Raw genomic sequence first — 25,673 nt, 5'->3', positions numbered from 1 at the left:
CTCCCTTGTTCCCTATAGCCCTAATGGAACTGAGATCACAGAATGTTTGGGACTGGAAGGGACCTCCAAAGATCACCTAGTCCAATCCCCCTGCTGGAGCAGGAACACCTAGATGAGGCTACACAGGAAGGTATCCAGGTGGGTTTTGAATGTCTCCAGAGAAGGAGACTCCACAACCCCCCCAGGCAGCCTGTTCCAGTGTCTGTCACCCTCACTGAGAAGTTTCTTCTCAAATTTAAATGCTCTTCTGTTCCAGTTTGAACCCATTACCCCTCATCTTACTACTGGTTGTCACCGAGAAGAGCCTGGCTCCATCCTCGTGACACTCACCCTTTACATATTTATAAACATTAATGACATCACCCCTCAGTCTCCTCCAAGCTAGAGAGACCCAACTCCCTCAGCCTTCCCTATTACGGGAGATGCTCCACTCCCTTATATCATCTTTGTTGCCCTGCACTGGACTCTCTCCAGCAGTTCCCTGTCCTTCTTGGACTGAGCTAGCTCACCTGGCAGAAAACCAATTTGCCAAAAGCCTTTTCTGTCGGCTCAACACGACGAAGGCGCCCAGCGCTCAGCCCGGGAAGCGCTGGAGGGGCGCACACGGCGGGGCAAGCAGGGACTACCCCAGGTGCTGCCCGAGAGCCTTTGGGTTACCTTATCTGTAACAACCAAGCTGTCTCACCCCGCCGGGCTGACCCAGCGACTCTCCTCGGCCAGGAGCCGGTAGCAGGGCCGCTGGCAGCTGCCCACGGGTGCGGGAGAGCAGCTCTGTGGGGCGGCGGGGCCGCGTTATTAATGACCGCGCATGAATATTCATGAGGCGGCTGTCCCGCACCGCGCACGTCACGCCGGGAACGCCGCCTGGGCCGGAAGTGGGTCTCGCGGCCGGGCTCAGGGACGCCGCTCACCCGCCCGACCCCGCCGGCACAGCCACTTCCGCCCTTCCTCCAGCCTGGCCTCCCCGCGCGCCGGCACCCCGTACTTCCGGTAAGCGCCCGCGCCTGTCTCTCCCCTTTGCCGCCCGGTCCCCGCTTCCAGTCCGACCGCTCGCGACGACGCCGCTGAGGGGAAACTGAGCCCTGGCCGGTGGCCGCCGCCGCTCCGCCTCTTTTTCAAGCGAAGCCGCCAATGACGCCGTTCCGCTCCGGTCCGCGACCCGGAAGAGCTGAGACGCGCTCCGCCCCCTAATCCGGAAGCGATTCACAGCTCCTCTTTCCGGTGAGGAGGCCGCTGCCGCCGCTGGAGTCGGGGTCGGGGTCGCCGCTGGGGGGTGGTGCCCGGTAATCTGCCGGGTGGCGGGTGTGGGGGTGGGGAGGGCCGGGAGAGTGGGACTTCCGGGGCCGAAGCGATCCGGAAGCGGAAACGGAGGAGGGCTGTCTGTCTGTCTGTCCGCTCGCCCGCCCGCCCGCTCGTCCCTCTGTCCCGGTGTCGGCTGCAGAGCACGCCCGGGGGCTCCGCCACGGGGGAGCCGCGGTCCGCGCCGGCCTCGCCTCGCCCACCCCGCGCTGCGGGGAGCGACCGTGCGGCGCAGCCCACCCTTGGCCGCTGCCGCCGTGTGCGCCCGGGGCCCCGCGGGGGGAGGTGGGTCCGGCCCCCCCGCCCCATCCCGGCCGGTTCCCGTGGGGAGCGCCCTCCCCCCCCGCTCATGGCCGCTCCCGAGCGGCTCCGGGGGCCCCGCGTTGTGTCGCCCGCTGTCATGCAGGGCCCCGGGCGCCCCCGTAACCCTGGCGGTTTGTTTGCAGAGGCGGCCCTGGAAGGAGGAGAAATGCAAGAAGAGGGAGAGTGAGAGGGGTAAGGAGCTCCCGGAGCTGCGTGAGTGACCCCCGCCCCTCGCCCTGGGGGCTCCCGACGGCCGCACTGGGGGAGATGGGTTTGGATGGGCCGCAAGTTGGGGGCTTGGAGTCACCTGTGCTCCAGGGTGCAGGAGGGGGGAGTGACTACCTGGAAGGAGCTGAGGCACAGGGTATATCCCTTGCCAGGCACCTGTTCTGACAGAGTCTCACTCGGTTGGGGTGGAGGCTACGCATGTGTCAGGGAACGATACCAAAGTTGTTCCAGCTCTGGTGTGTGGGTTTGGGATTCAGGACTTTGTCCAGCATGTTTTGGATATTCCTGATGCACATTCATATGTTCTAAAGGTGTAACAGCGCTTGAACTTTTTGGTGCTTATGAGCTTTGTGGAGATGCTTTTGCATTTGATCGAACAGCCTGCTTGGCCTTCAGCATCCCGAGTATTTTGCAGCAATTGAGCATAAAAATTCATTGTTATTGGACAAAGATCTTGGACAGGCATAAAACATTGTAAATCATTCCTGAGTGTTGCATTTGGGGCCTTTTGTCAACTGAAAACTTTACACTCAGTAGAAAATAAAAGCTAGGTATCTGGAGGAAAAAAAAAAAAAAACCAAACAACAAACCACAAAAAAACCCCACAAACAAAAAACACCCTACAAAAATTAAAAGTCAACCTCTAAATACCTGCATATCCAACCTTGATTATCCCTTCCAGAAACACAGCCTCTACCTCACCGTATACTTGCATGTGCTTTTATCTGTTTGTTTATTATTAAAGTGATGACCTGCAAAGAAGTATAAGTCCAGCACGTTAAGTACATGATTCTGTGAAGTACTGTCAGATCTAAACTCCAGATTCCTTGTCCCTTGTGAGTTCTCTGGTTCACTTGGTTGTTTATTTGGTGCATGTACATTTGTGGTCTGTACATAGAAGGTGTTTTTGGTTTATATCAGGAGGGTACGTTGACATCTGTCTGATACTAGACTGGTGAATAGGAAGAAGGTCCCATCTCTGGCCTGTTTGTGGAAGCTGGGATGATGAAGGCACTGCAGTGGGAACGTGCTGTGGTACAGGGTTGAAGCTCCAGCCCATGTCTGGTAGTTATAGAGCAATTGGAAGGGTTACGTGCAGAGTTCTGGTAAAGTAAGTGTGAGCAGCATTAAAGTGGGGGCTGTGAATAGGGGTGCATGTTTTCAAAATATCGTTTAGCCTAAAAGTGGGGCAGGGGAGGGACAGCCTTGGGTATTAGGGCAGTAGTTTGGTGGAGGAATCTTATCTTTGTTTTCTCCCTTTGGAAGACTGGCTTGCTAGTGAAATTGCATGAAAGCTTCAACTCTTACACCATTTCTCCTTTTCTCCCACATTCTTATAACTTCATCACACTTCAGCCTTTCAAGTAAAAAATGTCAAGGTCTGATATCCTCTCAAGCATGAAGATTTCAGGATGATGAGGTAGATTCTAAGAGAGATTAACATTATCTTTTGAGAATCAATCAGAGCTTTACTTTGACTTGCACACTTTGTAAACTGAGCAAACATAAGTTAGGTGCTCTGTGAAGTTATGACAGGGGATGAGGTGGAGACAACCAGCCCCTCTGAGTGCTAGCCTGGATTTTAGAATCTGGAAGTGGAGTTGCCTTTCATAACTTCTACTCTTTAAATAAGAAAGCTGTTGTGAGATTTTTGTTTAAATTGGCATCTTTCTGTTTAACTCCTGAAGTTTGCATTTGAATCCAAGAGAGTCTTGGACACTTACAAAGTTTATTTGGAGAATGCATCTGATAATTATGTGAGACTTTTACATTTTTACACATTTTGATGTGGAGGCCAAGCTAATAAAGGTTTATTTTAAAAACAAAAACAAACAAAACCCCCAAAACCTAAATTTGACATTCCAGACAAACCCCTCCTCTTGATTCAAGTGGTGTTTAATTGCCAAGAATGCATTCATGAGTGCTCGCCCTATGAAAGAAAATGTTATGTAATTAAGCATTACACACATAGGGTCTTGCTGTGGGCAGTGTACTTAATAATTAATTTGGCTCAGAAAAAAAGCAGAGGAACGGAAGAGTCTTGCTGCATCAGATTCTGATTGAATCACAGCAATGTAAATCCAGAGTAATTCAGTCAGGCAGCTGGCAGTCTGACTGCGTGCCACCAACGCAAGGTAAATAATTCATCCTTAAATGTGTTTATTGGTTGATTTGTAGTGAGTGAGTGAGGCAGGAATACTTGGCTTTGCTGTTGCATGAGCAATTCATAAAAACAAAATTATCAGGTAATTTGCTTCATTTAAATACTGCTTCTCTACATAGAGGAAAATTATCTTTGCGTTTTGGCTCACACGCAGCAATTCCGCCTGTATTTATTCTGCCCTAATATACTTCTGGAAAGTGTTTCATGCTACTCGGGGCATGCTCCTCAGCTTATCTGATGATTGAGATAGGCCCTTCAGAAACAATATTTACTCATTAATTTGACTACTGCCACATCATAACAGAAATAGGAGTGGGACAATTTGCAGGTAGCTGCATGAGAAACTTACAGTGGTTGTTTTCTCTCAAGAGCTTGCTCTGCAAGTTGTTCTCTGAGCGTAGTTTTTATCACATGTATTTTACCTAACAATTTTGCCATATTTGTTTAGGAATAGGTGCATCTTCTGCTTCAGGAAATAATCTTTTGTTAATTTATTTAGGTTTTGGATAGCATTTTAATGACTGTAACAAACTTTGTCTGCTAATGGTATTACACAGAGGAATGTAAGGATTAGAGTGGAAAAGGCTTCTTCATCCAGGTGTTCCTAAAGAGATTACCGCTCTGTCTTCAGAGAGCTATCTTTTGGTATCTGTCTGGTCTCTCCTGGCTGCTGGAAAATTAAGATGGAGCAACAGGCACTTGACTGGGGACAGAATCCTGCAGAATCTTGCCCCAAAGATCAGAATGAAATAGGTAATAGAGATCTGTGACATGATCTCACTGGAAATAGGGTATCTCAGGGGCAGAGCAGTCAGGTTATTTTCCTACTGCCAGGTCTTATTGGATGAGAGCAGAAGATCTTGTCTGTCAGGAATATTGTCTGATATTTCTGGGTTTTTTCTGAGAGTGGGCTGGGCTGCTCAGAGCAGTAGGAAGTTAGGAGCCCTAAGTTTGACTTCTTGGTCTGCTGTGGCTGTCTGTTATCTTGGGCAAGTCTGTTTCCCTCTCCCTGCCTTTCTTTCTTCCTGTGTAACACAATGCTAACGTCCCCTTGCTCCATCTGGGTCCTTAGTGTTGAGCTGGGGTGGAGGGACAGGCAATGTCCAAAATTTTCACTGATTGTGGGGTCAGACTGTCTGTGACAGTAAAAATGTGTCACAACTGTATTTGCCTGGCTGCAGATGCACAGACTTCAACATTTATGCCACATACTTGGGTGGATGATAATCGGGAAATTTTGAGGTGTTTTGTGGGTTTGTAGTCAATCCTTTTTTTGCATGGAGGACTGTTGGGCAAGAGGCATTTGAGATGGACCCAGATCTGTGGGAATAGCAGACAACTTTTTCCCCTGAAAATAATTTTTGGATTTGGGCAGATAGCTCAGAAGTGGGGAGAAGTTGCTCGAGTAAGAAAGAGGAGATTAAGGAACTGTCACAGCATTAGACTGAGTCAGTTCCATGTTGGAATCTCTTCAGGTTTAATGTGTTATTTGTATGTGTGTCTGTCTGTTTTCCTTCTCCTCCATTTCTCTTCCCTTTCCCCTTCCTCTTCCCTGCTGTGCCCAGCTAGGATGGAAGAATCTCATTTCAACTCCTCCCCGTACTTCTGGCCAGCAGTGCCCACCGTCTCGGGACAGGTAAGATCCTTGTCTTCCAACCTATTATGCTGGTCTTGCTTCCTGTTAGAAGTTCATGCACAACAAGTGTTTCTGTTGCATTTCTTGCTCAGTCAACTGCTGGGAGAAGCTGTGCCAGGGTATTCTAAAAGCTGTCCTTCCCACCTGTTTAGATTGAGAACACCATGTTTATCAACAAGATGAAGGAGCAGCTATTGCCCACAGAGAAGGGCTGCAGCCTAGCTCCCCCCCACTACCCTGCCTTGCTGACAGTACCCACCTCTGTGGCCCTGCCCACTGGTATCTCTATGGACTCAGACACCAAGCCAGAGCAGCTGACACCACACAGCCAAGCCCCTGTGACTCAGAACATCACCGTGGTACCAGTGCAGTCTGCTGGCCTCATGACAGCAGGTAGGCTTTGGCAACATATGAAGGAGACTTGGGAATGAGGGAGTGGAGGGTCTTGGAGAATCCTTTTCAGGCTGTAGATTATTCTAGCCTTACCGATGGTGTGGATTATCTTGGTGTAGTTTCATTGTGAATCTCTAGACACTCCATACATCCACCCTCTTTATGGAAGTTTGGCTTGCAGCAGTGGCGACTGGGAATGTGTAGGCTACTCTTCTGTTTGAGCTGTAGTGTGTGAGCTAGGTGTATAAAGCTCGCTTCTGTGGCATGAGGAGGTTGGATGTAATTGGAAATGTAATAACTGACTTCCTCCCTCTTTCTTTCTTTGCAGGTCCTGGTCTGGTGATAACTTCCCCATCAGGTTCCCTGGTGACCACAGCCTCCTCTGCCCAAACCTTTCCCATCTCAGCTCCTATGATTGTCTCTGCGCTACCACCTGGCTCCCAGGCAGCCCTCCAGGTGGTTCCTGACCTGTCCAAGAAAGGGACAACCACCCTTTCCGAAGGTGGTGGGGGTGGTGGTGGCGGGGGTGGGGGAGTTGCCCCCAAACCACCCCGGGGCCGGAAGAAGAAACGATTGCAAGAGTCGGGGCTGCCAGAGATGAGCGACCCCTTTGTGCTGTCAAACGAGGATGATGAGGACCAGCACAAGGATGGCAAGACATACAGGTGGGGAGTGAGGTTAAACCTTGACTGTAACATTGCATGGTGATGGGGGTGTATTTAACCCTTTAGAGGGTTACGTGGGGAAGAGGATATCTCTGCCTTTTCCCTCTTGAGTCCCTGAGTAGAGAATCTTTCAGGTGCAGAAAGAGTTGGGTTTTGTCTCTAATCAGGAATGTTTGCAAGCTGGTTGGTTGACCCAAAACTAAGAATCTACTTAGTGGACAACCTTGATTTCCTGAATATGCCAATGTTAACGTTACTAGGCTAGTTAATGACCAGGAGGTTATGGAAGCTGAACCATATCCTTGATGCCGCAGCCAGGTAGCGTGGCTGGTGTACTGCAGAACGCAGTACTGTCTGGTGCAGCTGGAACACTTCTGGTGTAGTTGAGAGCCCTGGTATACCCAGGTGCCCCGAATTAGGACTCCAGTCTGTCCAATGTAAAGGCTACAAACTGGAGGCACACAGAGCAGGAAGTGAACTGTGGTGATAGTGTCTCTTCCTGTGTGCATTGCCCCTTGTGATCTCCTACTTCAGCATTCCCAACAAAACAGGAAAAAAAAAGTATTTCTGAACTAGGTGCAAGGGTGTTTCTGAGCCTGAAGGGTATCAGGTGAGAGGGGAGAGAGTTCTGAGCCCTGAGGTTGGGTTTCTGAGCTTGGAGGGATGTGGCTTGAGTTTACAAGTAAGTGGTGGGAAAGGGAGGGATTAACTACGAGGGAATACTTAAACCGGAGGATAAGGAATGTGGGTGTGTTAGAAAAGGTGAGAACTGGACAGAGCAGGCAAGTGCTAAGGAAGGGAATGGGATAGTCTGTCTTAATTAGGAAGCAGGAGGACGTACGGGTGGTTTAGTGATAGGTGCTTCTGAGGGATGATTAAGATCAGTAAGAGGCAAAGTAGTAACCAGATGGAAACAGCTGTAAGAGAAGGTCCCTTACTCTGCTCACTAGCCTACTATGTGCCCATGATCCTGGCTCAATTTCCCTTTAACGATCCTAGACCCTCTTTTTTTTTTTTTTTTGTCCAGATTTAGTTATGTTTCTGGAATTAAGTCATAACAGGATGAAGGCATCTACACAGAGTCAGCGCATCCACCCCAGGCACTATATAATTTTTAACTCTAGCAATTAAAAAATGTTTACATTTTTAAAGCAATACAGTTAAAGGGGCACAAAACCAGAGCTTGGATCAGCCTTTTTGTTATCTTACCCAATGTCTCAGTTCTTCCAATTTGAAAATATAATCAGCGTATGGTGAAGAGGGGTGGGAGTGTTAGGTAGCTTGCCATTTGTAATCCCACCATTTATTTTGGGCCATAGCCACAATTCCACACTACTCAAGCTGCTTACAGTCTGGGTTGCTAATTAGGCTGTTAAATATGTATTTACAGGGGACACAATTGGCAGTGAACGCTAGAATTAAAGCTGAATCAAGGCTTTAATTATAGCTCCTTGTTTACTTGTAAGTTTGGAAAAAAATGCCCAAGACCAGGTGGAGTGACTCAGCAGAAACTTTATGAACACACATAGTTCATCTAACAGCTCGTGAAAAACCAAAATATGTAGGGACATGTAATCAGGAAGATCTCCTGTCTTCATGTTTAATCTGAGTATGATATCTCTGCCTTTTCCTCCAGCCTCCATCCCAATCAGGCCTTCCTCTGAGCAGAGCTAAGGTGCAAGATAGCTAAATTGAGATTTATTGAAAACCACCAAGAAGTACTTCTGCCCTTTTTGGGATCTTCTCTTTGGCTGATGCTTTCAATATGCAAGTTTGGAACTAAAAATAATTGTTGAAAAAATAAAGAAAAACGCTGTCTTCTCTTGGAGCTGTGGGAGAGAACACCTTTGTGAAATACAGTACATATGAATAGACTTGCAAGCTAAAAATTTGAGGACTTCTGGGTTCCTTCTGCATTCTAGAGGATGATTTGGGTGGCTCCCGTTACTACAGTATGCAGTCATATCCTAGCTAAATTAAGGCTGTGGGTGAGGTTCATTCAACTCCTGCTCCCTTCTGGGGCTGAAGGAGGAGTCACTTGTGGTAGTCATACATCTGTGTATGATTTCACTGAATCTTATGATGATACACTGAAAACAAGCTAGCCTGAAAGAAGTTGTACTGTATTGATCAATACGACTTCTTTTTTTTTTTTAATGCCTAATTCCTAAAGCCTGTGATTATTTTGTTAAATGTAATTATTTTTTGGTTTAAGTTTCTTTTTTGAGCTCTCTGAGCTCTCTTGTCTGAGTGCCTGGGCAGGTGGCTGATTTCCCGGTTTCCTGGGTCCTAGTGTATCGGTGAAGACAGAGTAAGGCCTTGAATGGGCAGCACAGCAAGGCAGACTTGGAAGGAATTGGAGGGCAAAGGTGATGCTCATATTGCAGCTCATCCCACTCTCTACTGAATGTAGAGATTCCTGCTCCAGGAAACGGCAGCTGTTTTGCTGCTGTATCATGTCCAGAAATTACTTAGCAGTCTTCTGTGAAAGTGGTGCAAGAATTTTTGTGACTAGGCTTTTCTTTGCAAGAAAAGGTGTGAGGGTTTTGCTAATGATTGTGTTCCTTGCAGATCTTGGACATCTAGCCTGAGGATTAGTCTGGCAGAGTCCTGGGTGCTTTGCTTTGTGCTATTAGAAGAGCGAATGCTTGCACCTGCAGGGGACAGACAGCATCTAACACAGCCCTGTGAAGCATTTTCCTTCATGAGTAATGTCACTTCAGTATTGTCTGGATTCATTGTCAGCTCTTTGTTAATCTTCCCTGACATTTTTGTAGAATTTACTTTTTCTGTGGAAAATGAGATCAGCAACAGGAGTCTTTCTAGTAAGATACTGGTAGTGCGAAGCACATGACAACTTCTCAGTACTTTATGAGGTGCTGAGGAAGAGAGAGTGACCATGTAGTATCGTTTCTTAGTGCTGTTTTGGTGCCTGTACCTGTGCACTTTTAGAAGTTTGTGATGTGATCAGTGAACATGACTGATGAATTAGTTCAACCTGTCTGGGCTAGGTCATCAGTTCTCTCTGACGAACAGTTCTCTAAGTAGTTTCTTCTTTGTAAAAGGAAGAGAGCTCTTTATAGGCATTGCTTGTTTCCAGTATTAAGCTTGTAAATGCTAGGACAAATACCAGTTTATAGTATGGAATGGTTTTCCAAGCTGTGCTTTGGAACCAAGCACACAAACAGAAGAGTTGTGGGCTTGAGAGGGGCCTTGCCATCATGCTCTGACCAACAAGCTGTCTCTTCCCCACCAGTAGTTCTGAGTTTCCCTGTTTTCACTAGGTTGTGGGAACAGCAGGGGGTCTGGGAGACGATAAGCAGCTGAGAGATGCAGGAAGTTTCTGAGAGTCCAGAGTAGAAAAGCGCACAGAAGCCATAGGAGGCTTAGCAAGAAGCAGAGTTGAACTGTAGAATGTGAAGAAGCTGGATGGGGGTCCCCTTTAGTGAGGAAATTAGTGACACAAGGGGAGCCAGTGGTTTGAATACAGCAGGTAGGTATGTTCTCAGATGTGCCTCATTTTAAGGTGGGTTATTTTTTTTCTGCCCTGCACTGGATTTAGCATTGCTGTTTGGTGAACTTCCCGTGGTTTTGAGTAGATTTGAAATCTGGTGACTATGGCTTTTGTAAGGAAAATATATCTCTGAAAATAAGGTCAAATTTGGCCAAGTTGTAAAGTTGGAAAAAATCTCTCAAGCACACTGTGAGATGCTTTACAGTTTAGTAATTGAAATATGCAAAGATTATATCCTCCTTGAGGTTTTTTGAGGCTTGCATGACTCCAGGTATTGACCAGGGTGTCTCCACAGAAGAGGTAAATACGCTCTTAACTTCACTCATTTTCTATATGAGGCTGGACTACATGTGTATTCTCTCTGCAGCAATAAGCATCTTCTAGTCTAGTACTGAAGGGCCAGGTGTGCTTTTCCTTCAAGTCACAGTTGCTCCTTCTGCTTCAGAAGGGAGTAGTTTGTGCCCAGTGTCGACAGCAGCCTACCCACTCTGGGCACAAAGGCAAGGTGTGAGAAGACACTGCTTGGTTCAAATGTAGCTGGGACAAGAATGAGCAGGGCCTGGAGCTGATTTTGTCTGGGAAGACTGGAAAGTTGGTAGAGCAGAGATGGGAATTAAAGGAGGAGAGAGAAAAGGCCCACAAACCAGGCAATGCAGCAGAGGATGTGATGCAGAGTCTATTTGTATGGGAGAGGTGGCACAGAGACAAGCTATAAGGGACCAAGACTGAAGGGAGGAAGAAGGAGGCAGATCTGCTGCGGGCTGGAAAATGAGTTGATACCTAGAATTAGCAGAACAAATGTGGGCAAGAGCTTAGGATGTGGACACACAAATAGAAGCATGAGGGAGAGGAGACAGATGTTAAGTGACTGGGAACATGGAAAAAGAAAGAGCCATTGCTGGGGCCTGGGTCTTGGTGCAGGAGAGAGGGGATTGCAACAGGCTAGAAGGCTAAGGGCAAAAGGGGAGTTAAGTTTGAAGCATCAGGCAGAAGGTTTGACCACATTCCCTCCAAAGCCTAGAAATATTCAACCCAATATTTCTAAATCTTGCTGTGTATCTCATGTCAGCACAAGAATGTGACCTCCTCTGGCAAAGAACCTCATCCCCCTCTTAAGGCTAGAAAAAGGTGACAGACTCCCATTGCTATCATTTATCATCCTAGCTGCAGTGGCAGAGGTCTGTGCAGTGGATCTTAAGATTGCTGATGACCAGTGTGGGTGTCAGTATGATGCCACATGTTGGAATTTCTGTTTGCTTTTTTTAACAAGTAGTTCCGTGAACAGCGGAACTAATGAAGCCTGGTTTCCAGCGGCTCTCTCCTGTGTGGATTCTCTGATGTCTAATCAAGGGTGAGCTTACTAGCCTTTCCCTCAGCCAGGGGCTCCAGGAGGGTCTCACTTCTTTCCCCAGCTGCATATTTTTACGAGAATTGTGGTGACTTTAGGATCCTTACCCCTTTTCCAGATTTGGCCAAAATTGGCTCATGATCTCAAAACTCTAAGGAGGACAGGTGCACATGCACATCCATATAAACACACACCGTTTGTACACATAAGCTTTGCTTTGTTTATGAATGCTGTGCCTGGAGGTTAGAAAATGTCAGAATTAAGATTGACCACATGCCTCAGGATATAATAAGGTAAAAACTTGTGTTATGGTAAGTTGTGTGTGTGTGTGTGTGTGTGTGTGTGTGTGTGTGTGTGTGTGTGTGTGTGTGCTCGCAGTTCATCACAGTGCCAAACAGAAGGAATTAACAGTAAAAGTTCTGCAGTCATGAATTTTAATTCTAGCACACTACTTGTATGTCAATGGAATGAGTGTGTGCAAGGGAATGAGGGGTGCAGTTACAGTTTCAACTGGGGAGAGAGAACTTCCAAACTATTCTGTCACACATCTTATCTGATCTCACCTTAATTTGGCCCTATTGAGTCAATGCACTTTGGTACTATCCTTTATTATGTGATTATAGTAATTGTGTACATGATGTTCTGTCAGAGTCCTGCATATGTTCTTAGAGAACCTGAAAGGAGTGTTTGACAAAAAACATATATATTGACATGGGCTTGCAGAATAGAGAAGGATGATTTGGGGGAGTAATTTGATTTGTTTGAAGAACTGTAGATTACACTTGCCTCTGACACAGATTTGCTATAGTATCCTATAGCCATGTGGTTCAGGCCTTCAAATGATCTTGCCTTGAAGCAAATGCAAATATGATTTAGGTCTAGTCTTCAGTGGATTTGCATTTGCCACGGGCTTAAAGTGACTGCAGACAGTTATCCTGAAATAATTAACATTTAGTGTTGACAAAACCGTAATCTCTTCTCCAGTATCACTGAATGGTCCTGTTACATGTCAGGCCCTGTTTTGCTTTGCAGAAGCATTGCATCTCATGGCTGTAGCCTAGAAATCTATAGAAGCAGTGATTTGAATGTACATAGTGTCAGTTTTCCTTCAAAGGAAAAAAAGGGGTCACAGGTATGGATGTCTTACTGTGTTTCACTCCCTTCCCTTAGAAAAAATAAAACAAGAACGTTATGAGTGCTTATGGAGCACTGATAATTCTGTCGTGGATACAGCAGATGAGTGATGCTGCTTCATGAGGTTGGAATTGCATGTGGTTGATGAGGCTTGAGGCTGTACACACAGTGGTGATGAAAAAACTGAACACTTGCTTGTGAAGTATTTGTCTGTGTAATGTAATACGGATGCAGTTTTGTGGAAACAGTCAATAAGGCTGTATATCAGAACACACCTGCATTGTGGAGCCAAATTACGATGACATAGATGACCTTAGTTTTGGCATTTCTAAATCTGCTAGTCCTTTCTCATGGGCCTTTTTGTATTTTAATTTTAGCTTTTGCAAGTTATCACTATAATAGGAAACCCCTTGTTACGTTTTATTGTTTTGTTGGGTTTTTTTGCTAATGGTGGCTGATTTCAAAAATTGGTAGATGAGGTTTTAGGCCTGATGGTGTTCAATGATTTAGAGGTTGTGCCTGATAATTTACAGATAGAAGCAATGCTGGTGGATAGCTAAAAAAATAGAGAAGCTTTATGTGATTTTTAAATGAGAACAATTCAAGTGAAATGTATTTTAATACAGCCCAATGGAAGACTGAGCCTTTTGAGTAATACTTAGTGACTTCTCTATTAGTCAGGGATTGAGGCCTAGGTGTTTGGGCACAGTGGGAATCAGCATCAGACAAAAGTGCCCCATTGGATACTATTGAATGTCTTTGATCTAAAGATAAGGGTTATGGGGAAACAGTATCCTGAAAAGCAGTGACTCTGAAAAAGACTTAAGTGACATCGTGTGAGCTCCCAGTGTGAGGCTGTGACAGAAGAGGGTGAATGCAATTGTTGAGAGCAAAAATGCTGGAGTTGTTACAAGAGGACAGGCAACTTGTGAAGCGTGCTGAAATACCACAAAATTCTGGGTCTGGTAATTTTAAAATATTATTTGGAAAAATGGACAATACTCAGGAATGCCCTCAAATCTGTGATTCTGTGAAATCTGAGAACTGGAGAAGTGCCAGCATTTAAAAACACTTGGTGCTTTGCCCTGAGAGTATGATTTTCTGCAGCCTTATCAAGCCACCAAGTGACTGAAGGACGGTGGAAATAAGTTGACTGAGATCTCTTGAGCGTAGCTGATAGATTTGATAGTATACCTGCCAGTAGTGTAAATTGGTAAATGGAAGTGTAGTGTTGACTTTTCAACAGGAGTTGATGCTGGGTGTAGGAGTGTGGCAGCAGGGATATAATTGTGCTTTCATTTGGCATCTACATGCTTGCTGGCTTTATATAGGTCTTATCCAAGTTTTGTAACTGTATCATGGGTGTTAGTTCTGTCTCCTTTCCCGTGCCTCTTACAATATATTAGCAAGAAAGTGTTTAACTTCACCTTTAAAAAAAATCAGGGAATGCTAGGATGAAATTAGCATTTATCATGAACTGCATCCACGATTGTGCTATGCTTGCATTAGTTATTTAATTAACTCTGCATTGCAAAGGCAATACATTTCTTTTTTTTGCTAAATTAACTGCTGACTGACAGCCTAAACTTACTTTTATCATCTGGTTTAACTTCAGACCTTCTGGATTTGATTTTTTTTTTTTTTAACTTGTGGTCTAACTTGTAGTTGTAGCTTAACAGAAGGAGCAAGGGCTCAATTAACTTCTAAGACTAATCTCAGTAGATACTAGGAATTTGAACTCTCATGTAAAACCATGTAAAAGCTTTTCACAAATGTGATACTGATTAATTAGGCACTTGATTGAAAAATGCTGTTAAACCATGTTAGGCAAATTTTACAATGAGCTGGTATTTCAGATGGTATTTTTATCTCATAACAGCATCTGATGAATGAGGCAGAACATTCCATGAAAAGTGGAAAAAAATATGGCACTGTGTGCCACACGAGTTGTAGTCTAGTTGCTATAAGCATCATTTTGTTTATGACTCATCATGATGACTTTCATATGGCAGCAGAATTATACATCCACCTTTTACTGGCATTTCGTGATTTTTGAGGGTGTTTCTGTCTAACACGAACAATCTCTGAATGTCTCACTTTATTGCCTTACAGATTCCCTATAAAAAGAAAGTATTATAAACAATGAAAGAGGTTACTTTGGATCTCTGGCATATGTCTGGGTACTAAGTTAACTATTTATATGGAGAGATTCACCTCTGTGTTGTTAAGAATATGTTCTCCTAGACCGTCTGAATTTGCAGAGCCCTAACAAGCAGCTGTAGCGATGTTGTGCCACACTGTCAGTGAGAATGCTGCAGTCATTTCTGTTACTTGCTCTCGGAAAGAATACGGTGGTAGTTTAGAAGCACAGTGGCGAAAAAAAGATTAAACATTGATATTAAACAGAGGAGAAAAAAAAATCAGTTCTTTCATACAGCACTTCATTCATGCTTAGCAAGGAGCGCTCACAGCTTTTCTTCTCCCCAGCAAGGAGAATTTCACTGAAGTAGAATGCTGCAACACTGCTAGTGTCAGATACAATGTTCTCGTTATCCATATAGGTGTAACATCTTTTTTACTCCCTATTTGCCCACTAGAGGGCTGTTTGCATCGTCACCTTTTATATTGGGTGTTGTCTGAGGCAGAAAGCAAAGCCATTAATTAAATGGATCATTTGTTCCCTTGAAAATGCCTGATACCACACAATACAAAACTCTCTGAAATGCAGCTTTCTTCTGTTTTCTAAGGCTTTTTTTAACTTGCAGAGCTCATGAGTGTGTTAACGCTACATAACATTCTTGCCCTCTCAGAGCTGATGATAATTAGATGATCAGAAAATCACTCCTTGCAAGGACTTTTGAAACGTTGTTTGAAAAACAATACTGGAATGTTTGTAGCTGCTAAACTAAGACAAGAAGGGTTTGATTTTGGGGTGGGGGGATGCTAACAGTCAGATATATCTTCCATTCTTATGCAAGTGCTGGAGAGGTTTTGAAATACCTTCTTTATAATTTTATTTTGGAAGGGAAAAGGACGTTCAGTCTGTTTCTCTTCATTAAAGTTTATTCTAGGGAATTTCTGACCTGAAGGCAGATACCTGACAAAGCAAACAAGCAAAGGAAAGTTATTGGGGGGGGGGAAGTTATGGAAAATAAAGTACATGGCTTTTTGGCGGTACGTATTTAATGCATGGGACCACTTAGACTTGATGACATAGTAAAGTTCATGAATTTTTCAAAACAGAATAAACTGCTTAAAATATAGTCATGTGTATGGCACAGAAGAAATTGGTGCCCACCATTGTATTTAAAGAAGAGCAAAGCTTTTAGAAAGGTATTACTTTCAGAAAGGTAGCTGGATTTTCAAAATACTGATTGTAAGGGCCAAGTGATTGAGACCATATTATGGCCTCCAAGCATTGTTTGTAAGATGCATTAAGATCTTTCCAATTATGAGAATATTTCCTCTTATATTTTTTTTACATTTCTACTGTCAATTATTATTTTTCATTACACCTCTCTTTGCTCGTAAAACAAGCCCCTAGTAATTGATATTTTTCTCCCTACATAGATTTATATGGGTATTGACCAAGCTGTCTTTTAAGGTCTTCTCCAAACCTAAATAGAGTGGACTCAGCAAATCTTTACTGTGAAGCCAGTTTTCCATATGCTGTCATTCTTTAAGCTCGCTGAACTTGACTGCGTTTTTCAATGATTGTTGATTACGTGGACTTCAGAATTAGACACGCTGTTGCAAGAATAGTCACACCATTCCTGTTTACAAAAAAATGATACCTGCTATTCCCTTTTTTTTTTGTTAGCCATATTAGCACAGCATCACACCAGGAGCTTGTTCTCAATTGAATGGTTCCTTATGAGAGGACTCATACTGTGGAACAGTTTAACTGAGAGTAATGAACGTAAGCATTTGCTGAGAAGAAGCTTGATAAGTGTCATGCATGGCATTGTGCCATAATCGCTTGTATTAGCAGGGCACTGGACTTAGCAACTCAGAGATATTTTTCAGTTCAGTATTCACCTCAAAGTTCTTTCTAGTGTTGCTGCTTTAATGGACATAATCCTCGTCCTGTAAGTGTGACTTGATAACTGCAAAATGCATATTGTGTATTCAAGTCTAGCTTTAAACATGTCAGAAAATCTGGAACAAATTGCACAAGTGTTTGGAGATAATTTGGTTTATAAACCAAGAGCTACTTTTAAAAAAATATAACTCTGATGTTCCCATTTACTCCTCATCTCTAATAGACCTAGGGATAAAGGACCATAGCTTCTGTTAGTTGGTACCAGAAGAGACTTGTGTGTGTGAGGGGGGATTTATGTAAGGATGTGTTTAGCTTACGTGTTCTGTTCGGGCTTGCAATTAAAGTAGATTAAGAGAAAGATGAAGGTAGGAAACGAGGGAACAACTGTTAGAGATAATAATGAATGTAAAAGAACAGTGATAGAGAAGAAAAAAATGTTATGGCAGGTGTGTGGTGGAGTGCTTTCTGGGGAGGCATTGCTGCCAGTTAAATGGCTTAAAATCAAGCTGTGGCTTGGAAGAGCTTGTGGAAGTTAAGGTAGGTGCTGGATAAATATTGCCGAAATTACGTACGCTAATCAGCCTGCACACTTCATAAAGCTTCTGGCTCCATTGTCAAGAGTCACAGTAGTGGATGTAATGAAGTATCCTCCTGGGAGGACATGGATATGGGGAAGAGCAGGATCAGCTCTCTGTGGCACTGCAGAGACTTATGTCACTGGGCAGTTCTGTAAACACTTCTAAAACTTAAGGAAATTCCCAGACAAAAACGTAAGTCTACCTAGTATGAAATTTGAATTCATGTTGGCCAGACTTCTTCTGGGTGGCATTTTTTCTCTCAGTGCAAAATCTGTTTTATTTAATTGAAAAGTCTGCAAATGGAAAAAACTAAGTCAGAGAAACCTTAACTCTGCCTCTTGGTTGGCACACATTTAAAAAAAAAAAAAAAGTCAAGTAACTTGGATGCAGCCCCTCTCTGTCAAATTTTCAACCACAAAAGCTTTTACCATCTTGAATTGTATAACAGTGCAAGCTTCTTTTAACAGCCTGGTGTCACGATGAAGGAACAGTTTTTAACAACAGCAACTGTAGCAGATAGATGCCAACTGCTTCTTCCTGTTTGAAGAGTCTGTCTGTTACCAAGTATGTTTCTGAACAGTATGGGAACAGATAGGGCCAAACTCATAGATAAAACATTTTGCATCATATATGTAAGGTGGAAAAGATGGAAGCCCATTAGACCAGTGAAATACCACATTTGATATCCAGAATATCTTGGTGAGGCCCACTAGGAAAGCAGCACTGCTGTTATTTTCAGCATTTTGTATTCGAAGTGCTCAAGTGCTTTCTGCAAAAATGGGAGTAGAGTTAAATAGGTTTGGTCATAACTGCTTTTGCAGACTTTGCAGCACATGGATTTAACTTTTATTATGAAGATGAACCTTAACCTGGGACTTCCAGGTTTTCCAGCCTTTTTTTTGACTGAAATAAATCATAGATGAACAAAGTGGTTTTTGTCTGGGAATTATTAGAATTATTCCTGTCTCCTTCAGATTGCTGTTGGAAAATTTCCAAAGTGCTGCCCTGTCTCCCCTGTAAGCCTAATGAATTAACATCTTTCATTCTTCTAAGACCTTTACTTGTCTGGCTGCAAGGTCTCCTTTGGTCTCTTCTGCCAGTGCCTAGCTTAAGTTTGTCCCCCTGGGACTGGAGTACTCGCAGCCAAGCACAATGTCCCAGATAAAACCTCCCTAGAACCACATAGTGAGAAAACATCCCTTCTTCACTCACTGTGGAAGACCCTGTCCAGATAGAGATGATACCTCTTGGGGCTTGTCCCCCCCGTGTGACACTGTCTCTTCCCCTCACCCCGGTCCCAGGTGCCGGATGTGTTCGCTGACCTTCTACTCCAAGTCGGAGATGCAGATCCACTCCAAGTCCCACACGGAGACAAAGCCACACAAGTGTCCTCACTGCTCCAAGAGCTTCGCCAACAGCTCCTACCTGGCCCAGCACATTCGCATCCACTCAGGGGCCAAGCCCTACACGTGCAGCTACTGCCAGAAGGCCTTCCGCCAGCTCTCCCACCTGCAGCAGCACACACGGTAAGGGCCAGCGGAGGCTGGGGGCCCTCCGCGCTGCATGTTGCTGTCATCCCAGCATGCTGTCAGCACCCTTGGTGAGCGACTGCCTGGGGAGACCTTGCTGTTTTCCGCAGGCTGGTCAGGTCTCGTAGATGACAAGCTGGCAGTGGTGGTATCCAACACGTTGAGACTTCTCGCTTTGCTGTGAAGGGGCTGGGTGTGCACAGGGGTTAGTGTCGCTCACCGTAAGGGTGTCTGCGATGGAGTGATGCTTTCTGACAGAAGGTAGGGCTGGTTGTGTCAGAGTGAGAGTAGAGTGGGCGTAGGAAGACTGTTCCCTGTCACCCCAGCGTAGTTCTGCCAAACGTCTCAGTCCAGGCTTGCAGCCCCCCCTGCTATTTCAGCCATGGGCTTCCCACACACAGCTCTGCCAATGCCCCTCAGTCCAAACTCTATAGTTCCTCTCTCTGGATCCTCCCCCGGTGCGGACAGACCATGGTCTCTTGAATCCAAGGGGAGCACGGTTTGAGACTTGAGCAAGCTCATGCCCTGTTTGGAGTTACCTCCGTGTAGCAGATAGCGTGGTGCTGTCCCACCCCCTTTGTGCCCTCATTCCATCAGCACTAGCCAGATGGCGGTCGTGTCCAACTGCTGCTGCTCCTCCTCCTCTTCGGCAGGATCCACTCCAAGCTCCACACGGCGATTGTCAAGCCGCACAAGTGTCCTCACTGCTCCAAGAGCTTCGCCAACACATCCTACCTGGCCCAGCACCTCCGCATCCACTCGGGGGCCAAGCCCTACACCTGCCGCTACTGCCAGAAGGCCTTCCGCCAGCTCTCCCACCTGCAGCAGCACACACGGTAAGGGCCAGAGGAGGCTGGGGGCCTGGCCCTGGCCCCCCCGCGCTGCCGGCATGCACCCTGTGGAGCACGCGCGCCAAGCATGCGGGGGGCGGGCGGGGGATGCGGCCGGCTGCACCCACAGAAGGAGGTGGCCCACCAGAGTGGACGGAGTGGAGGCTGCGCAGGAGACACTGACCGCGTCAGGGCTGAGGTGGGCACGTGCTGTCCCCCGGGATCCTTTGGTCTTGCACCGTGGGGGGCACAGAGAGAGAGAGCGATAGAGAGAGAGGCATTGGCCATAGGGGATCCCAGCCTGGCACCACGGGGGTTGGACTGAGTGTGTGGAAGCTTCTGCTGGCATTGCAGGGGGACAGGGACAGATGCGTGCTGTAGGTGATCTCAGCCTGACAAGGTAAAAGGAAAAGTGTTTGAGTGCCTATCCTGAGAAGGAACAGAGCTGTTTTCTTGGTGCTGTGGAAGCAGGAGAACAGATTTCTCGTGGTCATATGGGACTCCTGAGCTTGGAGAAGGGAGCCTGGACCTCCAGACCCCTTCCCAACCCATTTTCAGGTGGCCCACATGCTGAGCTGGCCAGGCATTCATAGGCTCTTGCTCCTCAGTCCTAGTCACTCTCTGAAAGCTGCCTGATCACCTGTATTCTCTAACTTCTAGCTGGACACAGGAGCTGGGCAGAGCTCTCTTTGTCCACGTAGAACAGCATTTGGAGGCAACATCCCCTTCCCTGCTCTCCAAAGTGGCTGTAAGATTTGATTGCAGCATCAGGCCCTGGCAGTCTGCTCTGCCTGCCTGCTCACTGCCTCCCGTTTGTGCTCTTCCTCCTTAACAGTATCCACACTGGGGACCGACCCTACAAATGCGCTCACCCTGGGTGTGAAAAGGCTTTCACCCAGCTTTCCAACCTGCAGGTAAGGGGCTGGGCTTGTCCTGCTCTCCAGTGGCATTGGCAAACATGGCTATCAAGTGGGAGGAGAGACTACTTGTGAAGGAACATAGGAAGGCTGTTGAAGCCCTGGGCAGGAGGTGATTCCTGGCTTTTTGTGGCACTAGTGACCCAAAGAAGTCACGTAAATAATTGCATCCTATAAAATTGTAAACTTGATTTGAAGGGAGTAAGATTTTGCTAAAGTTCCTTCCATCTGTTCTGCAGACTTTTCTAACTTCGCTGGGGCAAGACATTTGCTAAATGTCATGCAGAATAAAATCTGGGTATCTGATTTTGTTTCTTTTACAATGAAGTGGAGGGTATAAGAGCAGTGATTTAGGAAAGCAGAGGTGATGTGACCTGTTGGAGTATCCTGGAGGGGGGGAATTGTCGGGCCCCGAAGGGGAAAGAGCTGTAAATGCCTGCAAACACTTGAAGCAGATCCTGCCCTGAAGGGGTGACAGATGCAGGGAGGAAATGTATAGTGAGGCAGAAGAGGAGAGAAGAAGAAAAAGCTAAGACAGTAATCTGAGAGACTAAGAAGATGGGGGTTGTGGAGAGTTAGGAGACTCTGCTCTTCAGAAGCCTAAGAAAAAAGGGCTTCTGTGGGGAAGATGGGATGGGCTGGAGGGAGAAGCTCTGCCCCTGTGCTAGGAACCAAGCATACCTCCTTCAGCAGATGGGGGCCTGGGGAGCTTGGGGCCTGGCTGAAAGGGGTGTCAGAGGGAAAGTCTTCTCCAGTATTAATACTTGCTTCCTTCCCTGTGCTTGCTTTCCCTTCCCTCCACCCCGCTGCCACCTCCCAGTCCCACAGACGGCAGCACAACAAAGACAAACCTTTCAAGTGCCACAACTGCCACCGTGCATACACAGATGCTGCCTCATTGGAGGTACACCTGGCTACGCACACAGTGAAACACGCCAAGGTCTACACCTGCTCCATCTGCAGCCGGGCCTACACCTCGGTGAGTGTTTGCTGTTCTTGGGGGGGAGCAGAAGTGGACACAGTTCTTAGAGAGTAGCTCCTTCAGGTCCCATGGGAGCAGCCCCCTGAGCTGTCATGTTCCTCCCCATTGGCTTTGGCATTTGCAAACATTGTCCCCTCCTCTCATGCCATTCTTCCTGTTGCAGGAGACGTACCTGATGAAGCACATGCGGAAACACAACATCCCTGACCCACAGCAGCAAGTGGTTCAGGCGCAAGCCCAGGCCTCCCAGCAGCAGCAGCACTTCCAGCCGCAGGGTGGGGGGGCAGCAGGAGGCCCTTCTGGAGACACTAACCAACCCAACCCTCCCCCGCAGTGCTCCTTTGACCTGACTCCTTACAAGACTTCAGAGCATCACAAGGACATCTGCCTCACTGTCAGCACCAGCGCCATCCAAGTGGAGCACCTCTCCAGCTCCTAGAGAGACCTCAACCCAGGGAGCAGAAAGCCTCTTGTGCATAGCCTGCGCCCGGGGGCACCGCTTGTGCAGCGGCCCCTCCTTGTGCAACAGTCTCCGGCCTCTCCTCCTGCAACAGTCTCTTCTGGCCATGTAACCCTGTTCATGGCAGCCCTTTGAACAACAGCCTGTCTCAAGGGGATGTTCCTTCTGTGCAACAGCCTGCCTGGTAGGAGGATGCTTCCTTGTGCAAGAGCCCCTTTCCTGTGCTGGGATCACTTCCTCATGCAAGAGCCCCTCCTTTCAAACCCAAAGAAAAGCCCCCATTTTGCCTCCTCTCTCACTGTAGAATGCGTATGAAAGGGGGGTGCGTGTTGAGACATGCATGGTGGATGGGATGGAGAGACGGTCCTTGTATGTACAGGGGCTCGGACACATGTTTTCAGCAGGCCACAGAAGGATGTGGCAGGGTTCACAGCTGGATGGGGTTCTTTGAGGATTTCCTTGAGTGTCTAAGAGAGAAGTACCCATTCCTGTCCCTCCTGCTCATGAGAGGGAGGAGGGGTCGCTCGTCCTGCCCCAAGGACTGGATGGGAGAAACCTCCTTCTCCCCAGTGGAAGGTGAGACTGGTGCTGGGGAGGGAGAGGTGAGGCATATTCCCTGGGCCGGACAGGTGCCTGCACTGCCCGAGGGTGGTGGAGTATTGCACTCTTTCTCCTCCCCTGGTGGAGAGCAATAGAGAGGAGTCTGTCTGAACTGGCTGCTGCCTCTCCCAGCTGTCTGAGCAGCACAATGGCCAAGGCCCTGTAGGAATGTGGGTTCCTGCTCATTGCTCTTCCTGCCCGTTACGGATGATGTCCTAGCAGCTTGTACTCCTCCTCCTCTCCCTCCTGCTTCCCCCCACCTCCTCAGAAAAGCCTGCAGGCATCAACAACAAACCAAAAAGCAACTGGAGGGAGGGTAAGAGACTGCCAAAATAATCATCGCCCTTCTCTCTACTCCCTTTCCTGAAAGGCGGAACAACAGCAGTTTTGACTATCGCACGCCTGTCCTGCCCCCGTTTTCCCAAAGGGAAGGAGGAGGAGGAGGAATAGACCGGTTTTTTCAAGGAGCCAGCAGGAGGCAGGAAAAGGCTAGCTTCTCCTGCTTGCCTCCCCCCCGGAGCGCTCTCCTGGCTCCCTCTTGCCAAGGCAGGCTGGACTCACATGGCAGTGGTGGCCTCTTCTGGACCCTGGTCATGGGAGAGAATCCCTAAAAGGTGGACAGCGAAGAGAAGGGGATGCCAGTCCCCACAGAGAGACCAATCTAATGAGAAGGGGGAGCCAACAAGAATAAACTGAAGGCCCCTTGAATTTATATATATATATATATATATATAAATATCTATTCCCCACCCCTGGCCCGCTCTGTCCTTGCTGTAACTGTTTCTATCTCTGTGTTTATAAAACGCATTATCCTGGCGAATTTTTATTTTCAATCTTTGTTTGTTCTTCCCTTTCTCTTCGTCTTCAATTCTCCTTCCCTATTTTTTTTAAAATGGTCCACATGACTACTAGTCTTGTGTGTCACTTGTTAGTTTCTTTGGCTAATGGAGGCTGACTCGGAAGAGAATGAGAAGGCAAGGGAAAAAGCATGTGTTGTTGGGATTTAAAATCATTCACCCACCCAAAGCCTATAGCAATCCCAGACTTCTGTATGAACAAACAATAGGGGCTTCTTTTTTTTTTTTTTTTTTTTAAAAACCACCTTGTATAGAAATAAATTGGTGTAAAAGGCTCCCTGAAGGTGCTGCTGCGAGCACCCTGCCCATGCCGTGTGTTCCTTCCCCCTGCACCAGACCACTGCACGAGCATCTTGCTGCCCTGAGTCCCAGGCGGCTGTGCGGGTGGACGTGAGGGTGGCACGTTCCTGCCTTCGGGCAGCCTTGTGGTGGGCACAAGGAGAGTGAGGAACTCTGCCTGCTGCCCTCTGCACCTGTAGAGCCACTGGCAGAATCCTCTTCCTCTGTGTTTAGTCACCAGGGTTGGCTGCAAACAGTTGGAGTGGTTTGTACATCCATAGGTTAGGCTGGAAGAGCTGTCTGATTTGACTCCTGCATTTCACAGGTGACATTTCAACCCATTTATTCTGTGTTGAGCCCCAAGAAGTAATGTGTATTTGAAGTATGTGTTGACAAAATGCATTGGCTCGATTTTGAGGCACTGGGACAGAGAATTCCTTCCATTGGTAGCCTGCTGCCAGGGCTTTGTGTTCTCACTGTTTAAATATTTAAGCCTGATTTCTTCTTTGGATCTGTTTGGCTTTGGCTTCCAGTTACTAGTTCTGGATATGTCCATCCTGCTAATTCAGAGAGCCTTAGAGCACCATGGGACTTTTTCCCCTGGACTGGTATTTAAACACTCTAATACCACTTCTCAATCCACTTTTTTGACAAGTTAATAGATGGGACTCCTTAAATCTTCCACTGTAAGGGATTTCTTCCAGCCCGTGAATTATTCTTGTCTCTTCTTTCTACATCTCGTGAAATTTTTCGGTATCTTGTAAAAGCGTTCATTTTGGAATTGAGTGTTCAAGCCCCAGTGCCATGGACAATGTCCCCTGCCCTTTGCCTTAAGCCTGCAGAGGATTGCATTTGCCCTTTTCTCTCAGCGTTACACGGGAGCTCACATGAGCTGCTTATCTGGTGTGACCCCGAGACCATCCGAAGTCTCAGCTTTCCGTGATAGTGTTCCCCCCTTTCTGCAGGTGTGGTCCGAGTCCTTATTTCCTTGATACGTAACGTGAGGCTGTATTGAAATCCAGTTGGTGTGAATGGACCTGGCTTACTAGTGGACCAGGTTACTCGCCACTTTCTCAGTTTTGTCACTCACAAACTGTATCAGTTGTTATTTTTTACTTTTGGATCCAGGTTGCAAATGCTATATTGCATCTGACCTACACTAACTTGAAAAGCATCATTCAGTGCAGCTTTTTATTAGCTTTGAGACTTGCAGGCTAGGCATGTCTTAATCCTCTTAGTATGTGATTATGTACAGTAAACCTTTTTGACTTATGGTGCTAGGTCAATGCCTTACAAAAATTCAAGTATGTTGCACCTATGCAGTCCCCTTTGTTAAACCAAATCTATAATTATGTCATCTAAAAATGAAATTAAGGTTTGTTTTTTCTTTTCTTTTTTCTACAAAATCTATATTTCAGAAAATCTTGGGATTATTTGTTTTATTTTTCATTCATTGATTCTTCATCTCAGCAGCTTTTCAATAATTTTGATACTGAGTCATTTCACTTGCCTTTTGGGAATACTGTCATGAATGTCTTAAGGCATTTCTCTAATATCCCAAGTTTAATTAAAATCTGAATGAATGGGCTAGAGAGCTTGTTAGTGAACTCTTTTAGGACTCCTCTTTCTTTGCTGACTTAAAAATACACATCCCTACTAGATGTTGTCTAATCTCCTACTTTGACACTAAGGTACTGGTAGAAGTTGCTATTTTCGTACGACTAGCACATCCTGTTTCTTTCTGAATATGAAATTGGAAGTGTTTCACTGACTTCCCCTGTTCTGTGTCACTACCATTTTCACCATTTTTATCTAGCATGGATCAGTACTATTAGTAAGTTTACTTTTTTTATTTTTTATTTAAAGGAATGAAAGATCCCTTTCCTGTAGTTTTGCTAGCCACAAAGCTTTCCTT

At 46.2% G+C, this 25,673-nt stretch overlaps 1 protein-coding gene across 12 annotated transcripts; it reads left to right on the top strand.

Annotated features, from left to right (window-relative positions):
- The first annotated feature begins 874 nt into the window (after positions 1-874).
- ZNF384 (zinc finger protein 384) lies at positions 875-23,442 on the top strand. 12 transcript variants are annotated; one of them, XM_071814517.1, is made up of 12 exons: positions 1,202-1,283; positions 1,746-1,794; positions 2,576-2,666; positions 2,752-2,941; positions 5,564-5,630; positions 5,783-6,023; positions 6,352-6,688; positions 18,606-18,830; positions 19,487-19,669; positions 20,499-20,577; positions 21,401-21,559; positions 21,726-23,442. In XM_071814517.1, the coding sequence occupies exons 4-12, from the start codon at positions 2,889-2,891 to the stop codon at positions 21,999-22,001; spliced, it is 1,620 nt and encodes a 539-aa protein (XP_071670618.1). In that variant the 5' UTR covers positions 1,202-1,283; positions 1,746-1,794; positions 2,576-2,666; positions 2,752-2,888; the 3' UTR covers positions 22,002-23,442. The 12 variants fall into 12 exon arrangements, with proteins under 12 accessions (XP_065706429.1, XP_071670631.1, XP_065706506.1 ...); XM_065850357.2 differs by lacking the exon at positions 2,576-2,666 and having other exon boundaries at positions 875-1,221; XM_071814530.1 differs by lacking the exon at positions 2,576-2,666 and having other exon boundaries at positions 875-1,221; positions 1,746-1,815.
- The last annotated feature ends 2,231 nt before the right edge of the window (positions 23,443-25,673 follow it).

Source organism: Patagioenas fasciata, chromosome 1 (assembly GCF_037038585.1).
Source record: "Patagioenas fasciata isolate bPatFas1 chromosome 1, bPatFas1.hap1, whole genome shotgun sequence".
Classification (NCBI taxonomy): domain Eukaryota; kingdom Metazoa; phylum Chordata; class Aves; order Columbiformes; family Columbidae; genus Patagioenas; species Patagioenas fasciata.
This window is presented reverse-complemented; position numbering and strand designations above follow the sequence as displayed.

Excerpts from the sequence above, each read along its gene's own strand:
- ZNF384 (XM_065850357.2), top strand. The coding sequence starts at position 2,889 with ATGTCTGGTAGTTATAGAGCAATTGGAAGGGTTACGTGCAGAGTTCTG. Across the intron at positions 6,024-6,351 it reads TGCTGGCCTCATGACAGCAG|GTCCTGGTCTGGTGATAACT; the intron begins GTAGGCTTTGGC and ends CTTTCTTTGCAG. Across the intron at positions 20,578-21,400 it reads CCCAGCTTTCCAACCTGCAG|TCCCACAGACGGCAGCACAA; the intron begins GTAAGGGGCTGG and ends GCCACCTCCCAG.